The following is a 15,334-nucleotide window of genomic DNA, read 5'->3' on the forward strand; positions in this document are numbered from 1 at the left end:
CCATAAAAACAGACCCTGAACCAATCAGGATCTCTACAGGATATTTGAAATGAACAGTCGATGGCAGCTTCTTTGGTGTGTCATCTGTTTTCTTCTTCAAGAACATAATTTGGCGTATCATCAAGTGTTGGATCATTATTTCCCAGACAGCTTTTCAACCAGAAGCTTCATGGATCGAGAAACTTTAAAAGCCAGACTCGCAGGCAGTCTGAGAGTATTTTGGTGGAGCTGGGAAAGGGGAAAGGACAACAATGGTGCAGGATTTCTACAAAATGCTGGTCAACCCTGAAATACAATGTGTTTCCATGGTAACCCGATAAGATTTTTCAGAAGAGGTTTCCTTGGACGGGCTTCAGATGACAGAAAAGAGTTTGAAAGAGAGTAAATATGTGAATAGAGACATGTGACCCCATCTAATCCCCGTGCCCGCGTGAGGCAATGGCAAAGAACACCATCCTTCAGATCCTATTTGGACGGAAACTAACAATTAGCCAGTAGAATGATGACGAACGTGCTGCCTCCCAGTGATTCCAGGCCTGATAACATCTCACAATAAATGATCTCCTACCCTGAATCAACCAAAATAATAAAATTATACCTAAAATTCAGCCAACTTTGTCTATATTTATTTGATTATTATATTTCCGACTCTGCTCTAACATAGAAGCAGCCATGAGAAATCCACTCGATAATAAAAGGATCTTTATTGGTGTAATAATTTAAAAAACAACAATACTGCACGTTCCGGTAGGCTAAGGGGGAACATACTATCAATAATATAGATGCAACACAGCTCTGCAGTGTGAAGTGTTAGCAGATCGATGCTCCTTCTCGGTTGTCTGTGCTGACAATTGAACCAATTTTGTGCGTAAAAAACATCTTTGCACTTTGGTTTACTGAGACTTTTGCCTCCCTCTCTGGCTTGAGCCCCTGTCTGTCTTCTTCCTTTGACAAAATAAGGGGTAAACATCTACCAGGGCCAAAGTAGATCATGTGGCCAGAGTAATCCAATTGTACCTGCAGCAACTAAATCACATCATCCCAGCAAGGCTTGAGAGAGGAAGTGCGCTTCCATAGGCTCGCTTGATGGATGGTCAGTCTACTGAAACACTTTCCCTCCTTCTTTGCTCCTTTTCTGTTCTGCTGTTTTAAGAGCCTTGGAGCTATTTTCTGATCTGTATGATGGTCTGATTATCATCTGTCTGTGGTTTGACATAGTCATGTCAGCCAATAAGGATCCTGATACAAAGATGGTCCAGCTGGATGAACATAAAATCTGTAATCACAGAGATGTGATAGAGAGGGGAGATATAAAACAGGGTCCACGTCTGACCTTTGATCTCTTAGACTTTGTCCAGTTTGTATTAGACATACAAATGGAGGAGACCTGTCTGCAGCAACGCACTGTGCGATCACATAAATGTCTCTTTTCGAACAGAAAATGTTCCGATTTATTGAAGAGGAATCGTTGTTGTCATGGCAACAGCGGACTGTTCCCTTTACAGGTGATGTGATGCTGATTGGTCTGCAGATTGATGGCATTTAGATTCCTCTGAGGTACGTCTCGTGCATAGTAATAGGCTTATCTCTCTCTCTCAGTTCTGCAAGTCAATATATGCGATTCACAAATTTTCCAGTCCCTTGACGCGAATGTTCAAGTGGTTGTTCCTGCAATTATGCTTGCAAACATCATTAAAAATGAGCTCAGTGTCACACACACGACTAATCGTTGTTTTTCTCTCTGGAGTTGAACGATAACCTGTTTTTTATTAGAATGTTTAATGAGACCTTTTAAAGCTTGTGTGTGAGAGAATTCATTTGATTTAAGAATTTAAGTGTGACCCTGCCACTGCATAAGATGACGTTTCGAGCTAAGCTTTACTCTGAACGAGGATCCAGAATCATATTCAGAATAGAAAGCTATTTGTCTGGTGGACTTGCATGAAGGAAAGAACGAACCCCACAATGCCAACCCAGATCTAAACCCCATCTGTGGATTACAAACAGACCACCTTTCCTTGAGAGAAGAGGCTGGTTCCATCCTGTCCAGACTTCCTTGCCATTCTTTGGTACTGGACGGCACAGATGAACTGGAAACTTTCACTGTAGCGTAGGGAAACTCTACAAATATAACAAGGAACATATTTTCGCTGCCATGTTGGTGCTTTACTCTTGCCTCCTCTTCTACCATGACGCCTCATGAGTCAAAAAAACCACCTGACAGCTCCTTTCCTCATCCTCTGCTCGCCCTGGATGACATCAGGCCAAAAGCTCAGGAGTGAATCTGATCAGGTGCCAATCACTGGTGCATCATGGGACAGACTAATGTCACCTGTATTTTTAGCATAACATAGCATAGCAGAGAGTACATAATAAAAGAAGCCAAATTACTTCAAGACCATTTTCTTCAGGTTTAATCCCATTACATGGATCACAATTTCCCTCTCAGAATGTGCAAACTTTAGCAGTTTTGTCATGTCCTTTATCGAGATAATCCACAGTTTAGCTTTCAGAACATTCTGCAGCCTGTGACTTATTGGATGGAGGTGTTTTTATTTTTTGGACGAGAGCCCAACAGGCTGTCTTTGCTTAAAGGCTTGTTGCCTTGCAAATTTATGATGATGACACGGGCAGAAATTCCTTGTCACTCTTTACACAATGGCAGCAGCACATGATAAAAAAGAGCAGAATCACAACATAAAGGAAGCTTTGCCGTCTACCACTACAAGGTTCAGTCCAAATTAGTTAAATAGCTATGCTTAGCTTGACATTATTATCCCTCAGGATCCTGGGATAAAAGCTCTTCTTAATGCTGGTTATTACTCAGTCTGTATCGGCATACCCTGCATCACACGTCTACATTTACTAATAGTCTGGTCTCTTGGGAGTGAGCACAGGCCTTGTGTTTACTCAGATATTCCTCAGTGAGTCAATAGACCCATTACCTTTTGGAAATCTCCATTGCATTTTAGAAAATGCTAATCAAAATGTGCAATGAATGTGAGTGTGTGTGTGTGTGTGTGTGTGCACGCTGCAATCCATTTTCCCTTGTTGACCTAGTAGGGCTCGCTGACACAGTCCGATAGTTTCTCCCTCCCAGAGAAACGGGCTCTGGAGTCATTTCAAACAATCTGAACGATCTTTTCGTTCCATTTATTCCAGTTGCGGTTGCCCAGCACACACAGGCCGAGTGCTATAAGCGTTAGCAAGAGGAAATGAAGCAGTGGCAGAACCACCCTGCACAGAAATGTTGAGCTGGGTGCTTAGCAGCTGACTGCTTTGTTTTTTAATCCCTCGTAACAAACTCGGATGTTCGAAACTAACTGCAGAACATGATGGACAGCTGAGCTTCAACGATGCCTAATGTACAACAACTCCATTTCCTGCTTCTCCTCAAAACTGACTGCAACGCAGTGCTTGCACACTGATAGTGTGTGTGTGTGTGTGTGTGTGTGTGTGTGTGTGTGTGTGTGTGTGTGTGTGTCCGTGCTTTTTCCAAACAAAGAGCGACCAGAAATGTGTGAACGCAGGCACATTTGATTGCATTTATCACCCAGAGGAGTGAGGAGAGATGTGGCAGCTCCTGCATCATCATCAAACCTTAACTGCAACACTTGTTTTATGTCACACATTTGGATAAAGGATCCAGGTCTAATTACTAGCAGTAATTACAGTTAAAATGATGTTTATAGCCTCAAACGTCTGCTTCTATGTATTATCCTTACTTGGTGACCAAAAAAAGCCCCAAACTAACCTGGTCAAAGCTGGTGTTTTATAACTGCAGAGCAGCTCAGGATTGGACTGGTAAAAGCAACAGTGGAAAATAATCTCTTCTCAATGGTATTTAGGAGCCAATCAGCGCTGGGGCCAGGCGAAAATAATCAGATAAAGAGAGACGGGTGAAGAGGGGATAGGAGTGACGTAGGCAGACGCAGAGAGAGCGTCAGAGGAAAAGAGCAGATGCGGCCTTTGGGCTGAAGCTGCTGAATCACCATGTCTCCTCTCATTACTGCATCACATCATGAAGCCCGAGCTCTTCCACCCCCCCAGTGCCGCACGCAGAGACGGATGAAAGGCACAGAGCAAAGGCAGCAAAAGGAGTACGAGATGGAGGAAAACACATTGCGATTCCCAAATCCGCTCCCTTCTTTTCTCCCCCCCCCCCGAGGTCTCATCACCTTGAAAGGCCGCAGGCTCTGTCTCCTCTTCACTCACCTCAGCCCGTCTGTGCTTCTGTTACGTAAAACACACACACACACACACACACACACACACATGCTCTCTAAATGAAACCACACAGGAATAGAGAGACACTCCTCATAACTTGCACTTCACTGGCTGTAAAAATCAATATTGTTTAGCAGAATGCTTCTCTCTCCCAGAGGTTCTAGTCAACTCTTGAGCATTTTGGGTGAAATACACCCTGCAAACAAAATGGAAAGACATTTGGAAACAGCGCCAGCTGAGATGTGAATCGTCATTGGTAAATATAAGTTTAGATATTAAGATGCCAGCAATGGTTTTCTGGATAAGCCTCAAGCTCAGACTCGAGTCAGGAGGTTGATCTGCAACACAAATCCTGCAGCACACACTGTACGTGCACGTACACAGCTCGAGTCCATTTTGTCACAGTGTGAGTCCACAAGAATCAGAAATCAAGCCACAAAATGGTGCTTTGAGGGGGGTAACAAAGTTATTTCATGTTTTTATTATCCTCACTTCAAGCATATCTAAAAAATCAGCATTAAAAATAACACTGATAAATGTGCAATAATTAACAATAGATCAGAAATGTAAAATTGCATTGAACATGTAAGAGAATAATCTGAAGATTAAAGGTAGCTCACAGGTATGTCTGATGCAGCACATCATCTAACCAATGCTGGTTCTGAAGCACTTGCAGCTTTTATTAGACACGAGTCCTTCAGCATTACAGGCGGTGTTAATACGTGTTTGCCATGAGTAGAGCCAGTGTTTTCCTCTACAGGCATCAGACGTCCAAACTGGCTCAGTAATGCCGCCACATCGCATCTTTTGTTGATGACGGGGCCTCAGACGTTGCTGTGTCATGGTGGTGACGGCCATTCACTTCAGCACAAGGGGCTGCTGACTCCCGTACAGAGCGGCCATTCTGGTTCAGCACCGGAGCAGTGAAACCTCAGTGTTCACGCATGCTCCGCATCTCTACACACGGGTATTTCCAGAGCTAATCCCCGCGCTGTCGCTTCGAGATCATAGCATCCGTACGGAGTGAAAAGCATTCAGGCTGCTTCATGCAGTGCTGTAATCCAGACCGGTTTAAAATGACCTGGCACCAGTTTGCTTCCTGCTGATAATGTAATTGTGCATTAAAATCCTCGCAGCACAAATGGGTCATTGAAGCATTTACAATGACATGTTCTATCTTATTTCAGACTTTTTTAAAATATCATTTATATCCTCAACATCTAAACTAAAAATTCCACGTCAACAAAATGCATTTAAATATCATTGGCATTAGAGAAAATTAAACTTGTGTCTCCGTTTCTACACATTTGTCCGGTCATAGGTCTAAAAGTGTCAACATCAGCATTAAAGGAGTATCTAGTTTGAAAGCGTAGCCTTGTCAGAGCAAAATGGTTTTTTTTTTAAGCGCTGACGCTGTAGCTAGGAACATCCAGGAAAGGGTGAAAGACAAGTATGAACTTTTCCGGGGGAAATTTGGCCCTGTTGTTGCTATGGCCAAGATAATCCCGTCAATGAAATTCATCAGAACCTGCACAGAAGATCAGTCAATGCAGGAACTTCCAAGAACGGACAGCAGCAAGTGGAATATGTGAACTAGCAGAAAGCGATGATTTATTAAGAGCTACATCGTCTTCTGTGACAGTATGAAGTAGAGCCCGATACGCTGTTAGCCAAACTATGCCATCGAGGGTTGAAGGCTTACTCACAGATCTTCAGCACACACACACACACACACACACACACACACACACACACACACACACACACACACACACACACACACACACGCTCGTGTTTATGTAAATGTGAGCACGCTGTGTCACAAATGCAGTCAAAAACAAGGGCATTTGACAGAGCTGACAGGTAAGACACGTGAATCCGAAGCCCACAGTAGAGCTCTCCTGCCTCTCTAGATTAGCAGAACTGTTTCTATTTTGGGAGCAGTTTCAGTGAGAGGAGAGGAATGCAGTTTAATAGAGGGAACAGAGGAGTTAGAATTCATAATTCGCTCCCAGATCTTGTTCTCTGGCTGACAAGAGACCAAACAAACTCCACGCCAAAAGTGGAGAGCGTCCCAGATACTCACAAACGGTCAGCCAATGGACCACTGGACAGAACTCAGCTGATCATTGGATGACTTACCACTCGTGCTGGGGCTCGTCAATCACCAGCAGGATCTTGAACTTCTTGGAGAGAGAAGGAGACGGAGCCGACTGCTCCACAAACGCCGTTGCAGATGCAGCTGTCTGCTTGACGGCATTGGTGATGGAGCTGATAGAGCTGAAGAAGCCCGAGGAGCCGCCAAAGGAGGAGGATGAGGTGGATGAGGACTGGGCCTGCTGGGGCTGCTGAGACATCTGGCTGAGGCGCCGTTCCTGACTTGCGGGGGAGCTGGCGGGTGCCTGGGTCGGTGCTGCAGCTTTGGTCGGGGACTGAGCTGGGCCTGGTGCTGGGGATGTGACCTGCTGGGTTGGGGAAGATGCGGTCGGCGGTGCTGGAGCAGGCGGGTCAGGCCTCTGGAGGTCTGTCATGTAGCCATTGGGAAGGTTGGACATGAAGGTGCTGTCGGAGAGCCGGCGTCGGAGGAAGTTCATGGTCGCAAAAGGTCAATCGATTTGATCTCGAGTGGGTCTGGATGGAGGGGCCGCAGCGTCGTGGACGGGGGGGATCAGAGGTTAGATGAATGACAGAGAGCGACTCAGTCCTGTGGTGGAGCAGGGCGCGTGACGGAGAGCTGCTGCCGTGCTGGAGGAACGGAGAGCAGTGAGGAACGGGAAGGATGGATCGAGCTCTGGTCCAGTCTTTGAGAGACAGCTCTCCAAAGCACAGCCAAGCCAGCGGAACCGCGCGTGTGTTATGTGTTGATCCTCCTCCTTAGCCGCACGCCTCCTCACAAATGTGTGACGTGTGTGTCAGAGCGAGGGAGAAAGAGAGAGAGAGAGATACAGAGGGAGCGTGAGGGAGAGGGGTGGTGACTGCCTTCCTGCCCCCCCGAGCTGCTGCTAAGCAAACGTGCTCTGGAGATGCTGCTCTCTGTGCTTATCTCACCCTTTCACTCATTCATGTTCCCTCGGTCCTTTCCCTCTCTCCCTCATTGTCAACCCCACACACACACACACACACCTCCCTCGCCCCCCTCCCCTCCTGTCATCACCATCCTACATCATAGGCTACGCGTGCGTGTCGTGCCGCAGCTTTAAAGCGTTGCGTGCCGTGTGCAACCACTGGAAGGGGGTTTCCTGCAAGGATGCATAAGGTGGAGTTCACAGATGGCAGCACCATCCACCCTGCAGTGCACGCCCCTCCTCCCTCTCTCTCGCCATCCTTCCACCACTCATTTCTGTTCATCTCTCCTTCCCTTCACCCTTTGTATTCACGCTGGGAGAGGAAAGCATCATCATCATCTGAAATCTCCCTCAGTTATGGTGGCGTAATGGAGGGCGGGATTGGTTGGTGAGCTCAACCAGCCCGCACACAGAGGAGAATGCCGAGCAAGGAGGCGGAGAATCGATGCTCTTATTGCTCGAGTGGTTTAATAGGGGAAATGATTCCCTCCAATAAAACGTTTTGCAGTCATTACCCTGCAACAACAGGGTATGAGGGCAACGATGGTGCCGGGCATCATCGAGGGTAGCATCTCCAAAATTCATTATCAAGATTTAAAGGACAGTAAATAGAAATGTAGATGTTACTCCTGTATGCAGTACAGAAGAAAATCGAGACTCATTTAAAACGTGAACCCGAGCACAAAGGAAAACAACAAGAACAAACATGTCCTTCACAATGCCCGTTATACAACCCATGAGGGGTTGTTCAGCGTTACAACATTACCCTTAAATACCGGGAGCAACAGCAGGCTGCTCTAACTGTGTGGTACTTTTAAACAGAGGAGGAAGGAGCACAGAGAAAAAGAGCTCCAAGATGAGCAAGACTATTCAAGCGGGAAGAAAATCCGAGGAACAGAAGCGTGACTGCAGCAGAGAAAATAGTCTTCTACAGGCCTCACTGAGAATGATGAGTTTTTCACAAAATATATGCAGATGTTATTCAACCTAAAAGTCAGACCAATCCATTTGTTACAAGAAAAATGTGATTCCATCTCAACTGACAGGAAAAGTATTGCTTGACCTTAAGGCTGCTGAAGGGCTTCTACAGACTGTCTGAATTTAATTAAAACGATCCTGCAACTTTTACATCTCCTTTAAAGCTCTTTTAAACAACTCTGCAAGAACACTGAAATACTACTGATCTAGATATTGTTGTATAGATATAACAAGGCTCTGAACATATATGGTATATTCTCACATCAGGACAAATAATATGACGTAATGTGTGTGTTTTTTTACCGTGTATCTATTAAAACATAGAATGAATTAATGGGAATAACTGTTCAACTTCCATCTCTTTAAAAAACAACAGCTTTTTTGTCTATATTGGCTCAAGTATGAACTCATATAACAGTTATTCTGCAGTCAGCCAGTAGGTGGTGCTCAACATACCTCTGCTCTCACATCTGTCAGATGTTTCCCTGGTGTAGCAGACATGCGCAGAGATGCTGGTACAAAAAAATAAATCGTACAGACTCAAGTGGATGAGATGTTTTTGTGCTGAAGATTTTCTCCTGCCGTTGCATCTTTCTAGTGAGCCGTAATGATCCGGTCCAGTGGAGACGAGGGCTACTGCCCAGAATGAGTCAGATCCTAACTACGTCGTTCATGAAACACATTAAGATCATGTTCCCAAACAGCCTTTTCAGATACTAATCGTGCTGTGTCAAGTACTCAGAGTTCGTTTTTCTGAGATTTACTATAATTCTCTGAATTTGAAGGTCACGTCCTTCCCAACATGGTTCTGAGGCGTTAACTCAGAGGAGGCTTGTGTGAAGTGCACAGTTATTGATGGTACCTTGTTTCATTTTTGATAGTTAAACCTGAACGTCTGAATGAAGAAAAAGATTAAATCATCACGAGTGACCTTTGAATTAGCTTCCGATAATTGTAGATCAAGGGAAGTTGCTACGAGTCTGAGTCTCTCAATGAACATTAAACGTTTTGTGCAAGGATGAAGCTTTGAAACTGAATCACCCACTCAGATATACCAGAGGAAAATCCTGCCAAACACACATGAACCCCCCCCCCCCCCCCCCCACACACACACACACACACACACATGAGTAAAAGTTAACTCACGTGAGCTGATTGTGAGTCGATTGTTCTGTGTATTTAAAGGGACAATAGAACAGTGGAGATTGAAAACTACCATGGCAACAAGAGGAACAGAAGTTGTTGGAAGCAGGAAGGCTAATTTGATATTTTAAAAAATTCACACATTGTTGAGAAGAGCAAAAAGGAGACTCGAGTAAATAGTGAGGGAAGCAAGACCTGGATGTCACACTCTGAAAGGTGACCAAACATGTATGTGCACATTCATGTGCATGCGCTCAACCAATTAACTAATGCAGGTGGTACAGTTGGCCCCTAAATCACTTATTGACCTGATGGATTGATCTTCATAACGTTTGCAAGCAGAGACTTTTGTGCAACAACCCGTCCAAAGAAGCTGGATTCAATTTGCCGGACAGTCCCCTGTCCTGTCGGTGTTGTTGAACAGCGTCTAATTTTAGCTCAAACACACATTTTAATTGGACGTTGGCTTGCCTTTGACTCACAGATGATGAACATTACTGCCATGTTGGCTGCTCGGTAACGCTGTAACCCAGCAGAGGAGGAAGATAAAAGTGACTGCTTCGGTCCGCATCTTAGTGTGTATCTATTTGTGTGTGTGTGTGTGTGTGTGTGTGTGTGTGTGTGTGTGTGTGTGTGTGTAATGGTGCATCTTCTTTTGATGTTCCTCCACTGAGCACGGGCAGCAACAGTGATCTCCATGGCAACCATTGTGCAAAAGCTGAAAGGATTATCCTAGCAGGTGCATATGTGCGAGCCTGTTTGTGCAGGACCTGCTAGCATGCGTGTTGTGAAAACAATCTGACATGGTCTCTCGAGCCAATCCTGTATTTTCTTCTAGTGCATCTGCTGTGCGTCTGTGTGACCCATCAACACATTTGTCTGCATGCTGAACTGAAGTGTGTTGCTAAAACGATGCCTGTGCTGATCCAGCAGGGGAAAGAAATTTGATCCAATCAATTCAGTTTTCCTTGTACTGCTTGTTTATACCTGAAGTTTTCATGGTACTCTATTAACTTCATTCCTCTGCACCCTGACTCATATGAAAATGAGGTCAGTAGAATGCTAACTTCCTCTTTACTTTCCCTTTTAAACTGTTTCCCCCTGCTTCCCAAGCCTTACTTAATGAATTATAAAAAACATTGCATTGTCATCATTGTGCTAATTTGCCTAAACATTATATGAGCATGACTACAACAATATAGATAGAAATAAAAATGTGTGTGTGGAGAGTGTAATCCTATTTATAAATCAAAGGCGTAGATAATGCTGTCAATGAAGGCATCATAAAAGAACCTTCCAGTTCATAAATCCTTTATTGAAAGTACAATCCAGTGAATTTATCAATATTCATTAGCCTAAAATGATCTCACTGCAGAGGATAATATTTTCCCCCACCTGACAGACAGTCCCACACTGAGCTTCAGACATATTGCTAACTGTCATGAATCCTCATTGCTAATTCATTCAGATAAATGTGAATATTGTGCACAGTGTTCGAGCAGCTGAAGATGGATGATGTTTTCACACAAGAGCTTGCTGCCTGCAGCACAATGGCACGGTCAACATGAAGATTTTGAAATGAATTTAACCAGATTTTCATTATTAGATGTTTTCATTAGAGCTACAGAGGCAGGATTTCACTACAAAACTATAATACATTATACTGTTGGTGTTTCATGATAAATCTCTTCTATTCAGTCAACCAACAGTCACAACCTTGTCCGACCTGTGAGCATCACATCATTAATTAATGGGAATATCTGTGATTACCCTGTAATTTTTAACCAAACGCTGTTGTAAAAGAGTCACTAATGCCACCCTCATTAGTTCAAGAGGTCTGGAAAAATCATGGCAATTGTAATAGGGTGGTATAATTGGACTACATTTGAAGACATTTTGTAGTAATTTAAAGATGAGTCTGTTACAAGGTGAAGGTCAACTTTTTCTTTGCAATCCATGCAGATAAAAATGGAAACAACCCAATAAAGTGAAATGGCTGTGTTTCGTGTATAGGCTTAATTACAAACAATTATTATTATTTTATATATTATGTAATTACTTATATACAGTACATTCTTTTTTTAAATAACCTCCTTTGCAGCATTGGCTCCTGATAAGCTCGTCCTAAAAAAAACATTCTCCGGGACTGGGTCCTTCTGTCCGCTCTCTGACTCTGGAGTAAACCTTGGTGAAAAGCTCCCTCTCCTGGTTGAATCCAAACCAGTTGCAGCGCTTGAAAAATATCTGTTATTTCCTCTATTTTAAAAAAGAAAAGTCGCAAATGAACCATTTGGTCAAATGTTTAGACCGTTGACATATTTCGCTTTTTGGCGAAATATGTGAGATTGGCTGGTTTTACTTGACGATCACCGAAGACTTCATTTCCCATGAGCCTTCAATATTCGCATGCTGTGACGTAGATTTTATGCGACAGTTAAACGCACAGCTGAGCTAAACAAACCAATACGACGGGCACATGTAAACTTAGAACGTATTCATTTAGTGTCAGTTTGGCAACTGTTGCGTTGTTTGGTTGCAATAAATCACTCAATGTTAGTTAGTCAATGTTTGTTTTGGATTTGTGTTGAGTAAAACTGCATGCTGTCTTAACTTTTCAAATGACATTTGCTTCTGTGACATGAGGTATATTTCCTAATTAGTCATCTTATTTCTGCCAAAGTCTAACTTTAAATTATGTTTTTTTCACCCTTAAAAATCTTAAAATATGTAATTAGTACAGAGTCTCTGTTAGATGACCTGACGCATTAGAAGACGCTGTATGTTGCTGGACGCCTCCACAAACCAGTCACATTGAACTTGTCACCACCATTAAAGATTTCCTCTGTTTTATTCTTTTATGCATCTATTGTACAGATTATCTACACATTTCACTATTTGTTTTCCAATTTCAGGTGAAAATGCTGGTTCAGAATGAAAATGCAAAGCTCCGCGATGCTTTAGTGTCCAACCTAAAAAGTGCTGTCAGAAATGTGTGTAAAATGTCAGAATATGGATATAATCTTTTATTTTCTTGATGTAATAACCATGTTTTTGGCAACCTTTTAAATTAAATATGGAAATCTGCACTTTCACTTTAAATTCATGTATCCATTTTAAAAAACTGTAAAAATAAACTAATGTATATAATATAAAATGTTAAGAGGGTGAAACAGTAGTAGATAGATGGATAGTGTTTCAACTACATTTATCCTTGATGTGCTCGTGCAGGTTGATAAAAGCCCCGAAGGCCAGTTTATCCAGTTGATGGCGCTGCCTCGGACCCTGCAGCAGAAGATCACAAAGCTGGTGGATCCTCCAGGGAAGAACCGAGACGTGGAGGAGATCCTGCTGCAGGTTGCTCAGGATCCAGACTGTGGCGCTGTAGTGCAGCAAGGTCTGCTCCTAAGAACACATACAGACCAGAGAAGACCAATGATAGATGGAGGAACACACGGAACCTGCTGTTCAGTTTATGGTCTAATATTTGTGCATTTAAAAATTTTTTTTTTTTTTAATGTAATCAAACTCCAAACCATGTCTACACTGGCCACACAGCTGTATTCAAGCAGATGTGTAGTCCACCTTCTTTCTGTTATGATTAACAGATCAAGAATTAAAAAAAAAAATATATTGGCTTTGCAGGATTATCAAAAAATGGGTGATCTAATCTATATTCGCAACTGAAATTTAAAACTGTGGCCTTAATTGAGCAAAACTTACGTGCTGGACTGTAACAGTTACAAATGCATTTTATTGAATAGATTGCATTTAAGTAAACAGCATTTTATTGATTGATTAATTATTATTTTTGATTAATTTCACGCTTGTCTTAAATTGTCATTTTATCTTCTGTGTACAGTATGAACTCCCGATTATGTTATAAGAGAGAACTTCGACTTTCATCCCATATGAGTCACGCTGTGACACCTTCACCGGATGTGATGCAAGGTGCTCATTATCATAATATATATACTGATGTCATCGCCTCGCTCCTGTGCCAATCAGTGCGTTTCACTTTCACCACCTGCTAGGAACTGAATTCCATCATTCCAGGCATTCCTGCCCTCCCTCCCTCCCTCCTCCTCCTCTTCATTCCCTCTTCCTCATTAATGGTCTAATGTGTCCACAGAGATACTTCCATCACCAAAGCCAATAATCACAATGACTGAAACTCACTTCAGGAACAAACAGTGAGCAGTATCGCTAAACCCAACGCTCTCCTCTCCTCAGATCAGCACCTGTTGCACAGTTCCATGTGTGTCCACCGGAGAGAATGAGTGCTTGTGGACGGACTGGCTGCTGGATAACAGCTTAAACGGCGAGCAGGCTCGACAGTACGCTTGTATCCGCCGCTCTGACACGACCTGCAGCTGGTACCGTGGGGGACCCCCACCTGAGAAAGACTTCCTGGAGTGTCAATCTGTTACTGCAGCAACAAGAACTAAAATGTAACATTTAACATCAATAACTTTGTAACACAACTGAATTTACAAAAAAAAAGCAAGACCCTGTTTTGAGCCTTAGAAAGCAACCCCAGTTTTTAGAATTGCTTAACCACAAATATCAAGTCTCAAACAATACACAGCTGAGACACACAGAAACAGCACTACAGAGACTTAACATTAGCCTGAATTGATCCCTGTCTTGTTACTGCATTACTTCACTAACATCACACAGGTCAAGAGGATTATTTAAAAGTCATGAACTGCTCAGCACACTTCATTTGAAATGTGCCGCTTCATTAAATTTGAACTTTTCTGGTGAATGCATATTAACTGCATGGCTTTAGTGAAGTGTTATCAAATGTTTTCATGCCTGTTTTATACTGGAAGTATTGTTGGGGGTTTATATTTATGTCTGAGTATCTGTCTAAATAGAGTTTTCTATTTCCATGTACCAAAAAAGATTGTATATAAAATGTCCTGATGGGAAAAAAGAGACTGTTTTCTTTTCTTTCCCGACAGCATAGCTTCACACACCAGACGTTACCTTGACGTCGACGACTCAAGGAGGCAGCACTTGAAATGCAACTAAAAATAAACCTAAATTTAAGGTGTGAAACAAAACCAGAGTGCTTACCATGTCTCTGTAGTTGGGGTAGAAGGTCTGATCGATGAGCGGAAACTTGTCAGATCCCAGCTTCTTCTGACTGTTGATCAGCTGGGAAAACTGGGAAAAATTGGATTTTCCAATAAAACATGTGTTACCAGTGTAATGTTACAGCACGAGCCAAATGAGCGACGCTGGCAGCGCACTGTACTCATCACAGTGTTTACACATTTTCGGGTTAGCTGTTACATATGCAAAAGAGAGTGCTTACAGCCCACGGCTTGTCGCAGAGGTTGTAGATGGAGTCCAGGGAGTTGACCGAGGGGATGCCGGCATACTGCAGACCGATGATCAGGTTCCTAAAATCCTCGTTCTGGGCCATGCTGAAGGCGTGTTGACGCACCAACACAAAGTCTGGCCTGAAAGATCTGGTTTGAAAGGTAAAAACAGCTAAATAGATCAAAAGAGAAAATAAAAAAACACTCACACGTGAACATTAAATGAAGAGAAAAAGCGTCAGACTGAACATTAACACTGCGCCTTAATTAAACTGTCTGCTGCAGCATATCAAAGACTTCTCTGGGCCAACTTAAACAATATTTGCTGTTTTTCTCTGTAGGACGACCGGCTGTAGCTGCCCGTTTTCTCAGTCCACATTGGGAGTTACTGTCTCAATCAGCATTCTTCCTCACTCGTCTGAAGCATCGCCCACAGATTTGTGTCATAAAAGTGGTCATGCATTCGGCCTGGGTGGGTTTTCTTCTCCCTCCAGTGATCCAGTTCGTGATCTACAGCCCTGTAGATCGAGGTCTTCAAAGGACTTTGATCTTCAAAGACAATGTACTTAATAGTTCAGGCAGAGACCTGATGCA

The 15,334-nt window shown here is 43.1% G+C and overlaps 2 protein-coding genes and 1 long non-coding RNA gene across 3 annotated transcripts in view; 1 reads left to right on the top strand and 2 right to left on the bottom strand.

The window, feature by feature from the left end:
• syn2b (synapsin IIb) overlaps window positions 1-7,334 on the bottom strand; it is a 42,026-nt gene extending 34,692 nt beyond the window's left edge. The window contains exon 1 of the mRNA XM_029827428.1: window positions 6,370-7,334. Coding sequence (XP_029683288.1) covers window positions 6,370-6,821 — 452 coding nt within the window. The 5' untranslated portion in view covers window positions 6,822-7,334. The remainder of the gene's footprint in view (window positions 1-6,369) is intronic.
• Window positions 7,335-12,367: 5,033 nt separating this feature from the next.
• On the bottom strand, window positions 12,368-14,962 carry LOC115247017 (synapsin-3-like). The gene is made up of 4 exons (XM_029827441.1): window positions 14,950-14,962; window positions 14,734-14,890; window positions 14,493-14,582; window positions 12,368-12,815 (listed from the first exon to the last, which is right to left on the bottom strand). Exons 2-4 carry the CDS (start codon window positions 14,842-14,844, stop codon window positions 12,609-12,611), a joined length of 408 nt encoding a protein of 135 aa, XP_029683301.1. The 5' UTR covers window positions 14,845-14,890; window positions 14,950-14,962; the 3' UTR covers window positions 12,368-12,608.
• On the top strand, window positions 13,271-14,349 carry LOC115247018 (uncharacterized). Its single transcript, XR_003886106.1, has 2 exons — window positions 13,271-13,361; window positions 13,644-14,349. It is a non-coding gene; the product is annotated as an uncharacterized lncRNA (long non-coding RNA).
• Window positions 14,963-15,334: the final 372 nt, after the last annotated feature.

This window comes from Takifugu rubripes, chromosome 19 (genome assembly GCF_901000725.2).
Source record: "Takifugu rubripes chromosome 19, fTakRub1.2, whole genome shotgun sequence".
NCBI classification, from domain to species: domain Eukaryota; kingdom Metazoa; phylum Chordata; class Actinopteri; order Tetraodontiformes; family Tetraodontidae; genus Takifugu; species Takifugu rubripes.

What these genes read in the sequence shown, in the direction of transcription:
- LOC115247017 (XM_029827441.1), bottom strand. Translation starts at nt 14,844, where the DNA reads ATGGCCCAGAACGAGGATTTTAGGAACCTGATCATCGGTCTGCAGTAT. An exon ending in TCTGCGACAAGCCGTGGGCT is followed by an intron (nt 14,583 to 14,733) that starts GTAAGCACTCTC and finishes AATTTTTCCCAG; the next exon opens with TTTTCCCAGCTGATCAACAG. An exon ending in ACCCCAACTACAGAGACATG is followed by an intron (nt 12,816 to 14,492) that starts GTAAGCACTCTG and finishes ATGTGTTCTTAG; the next exon opens with GAGCAGACCTTGCTGCACTA.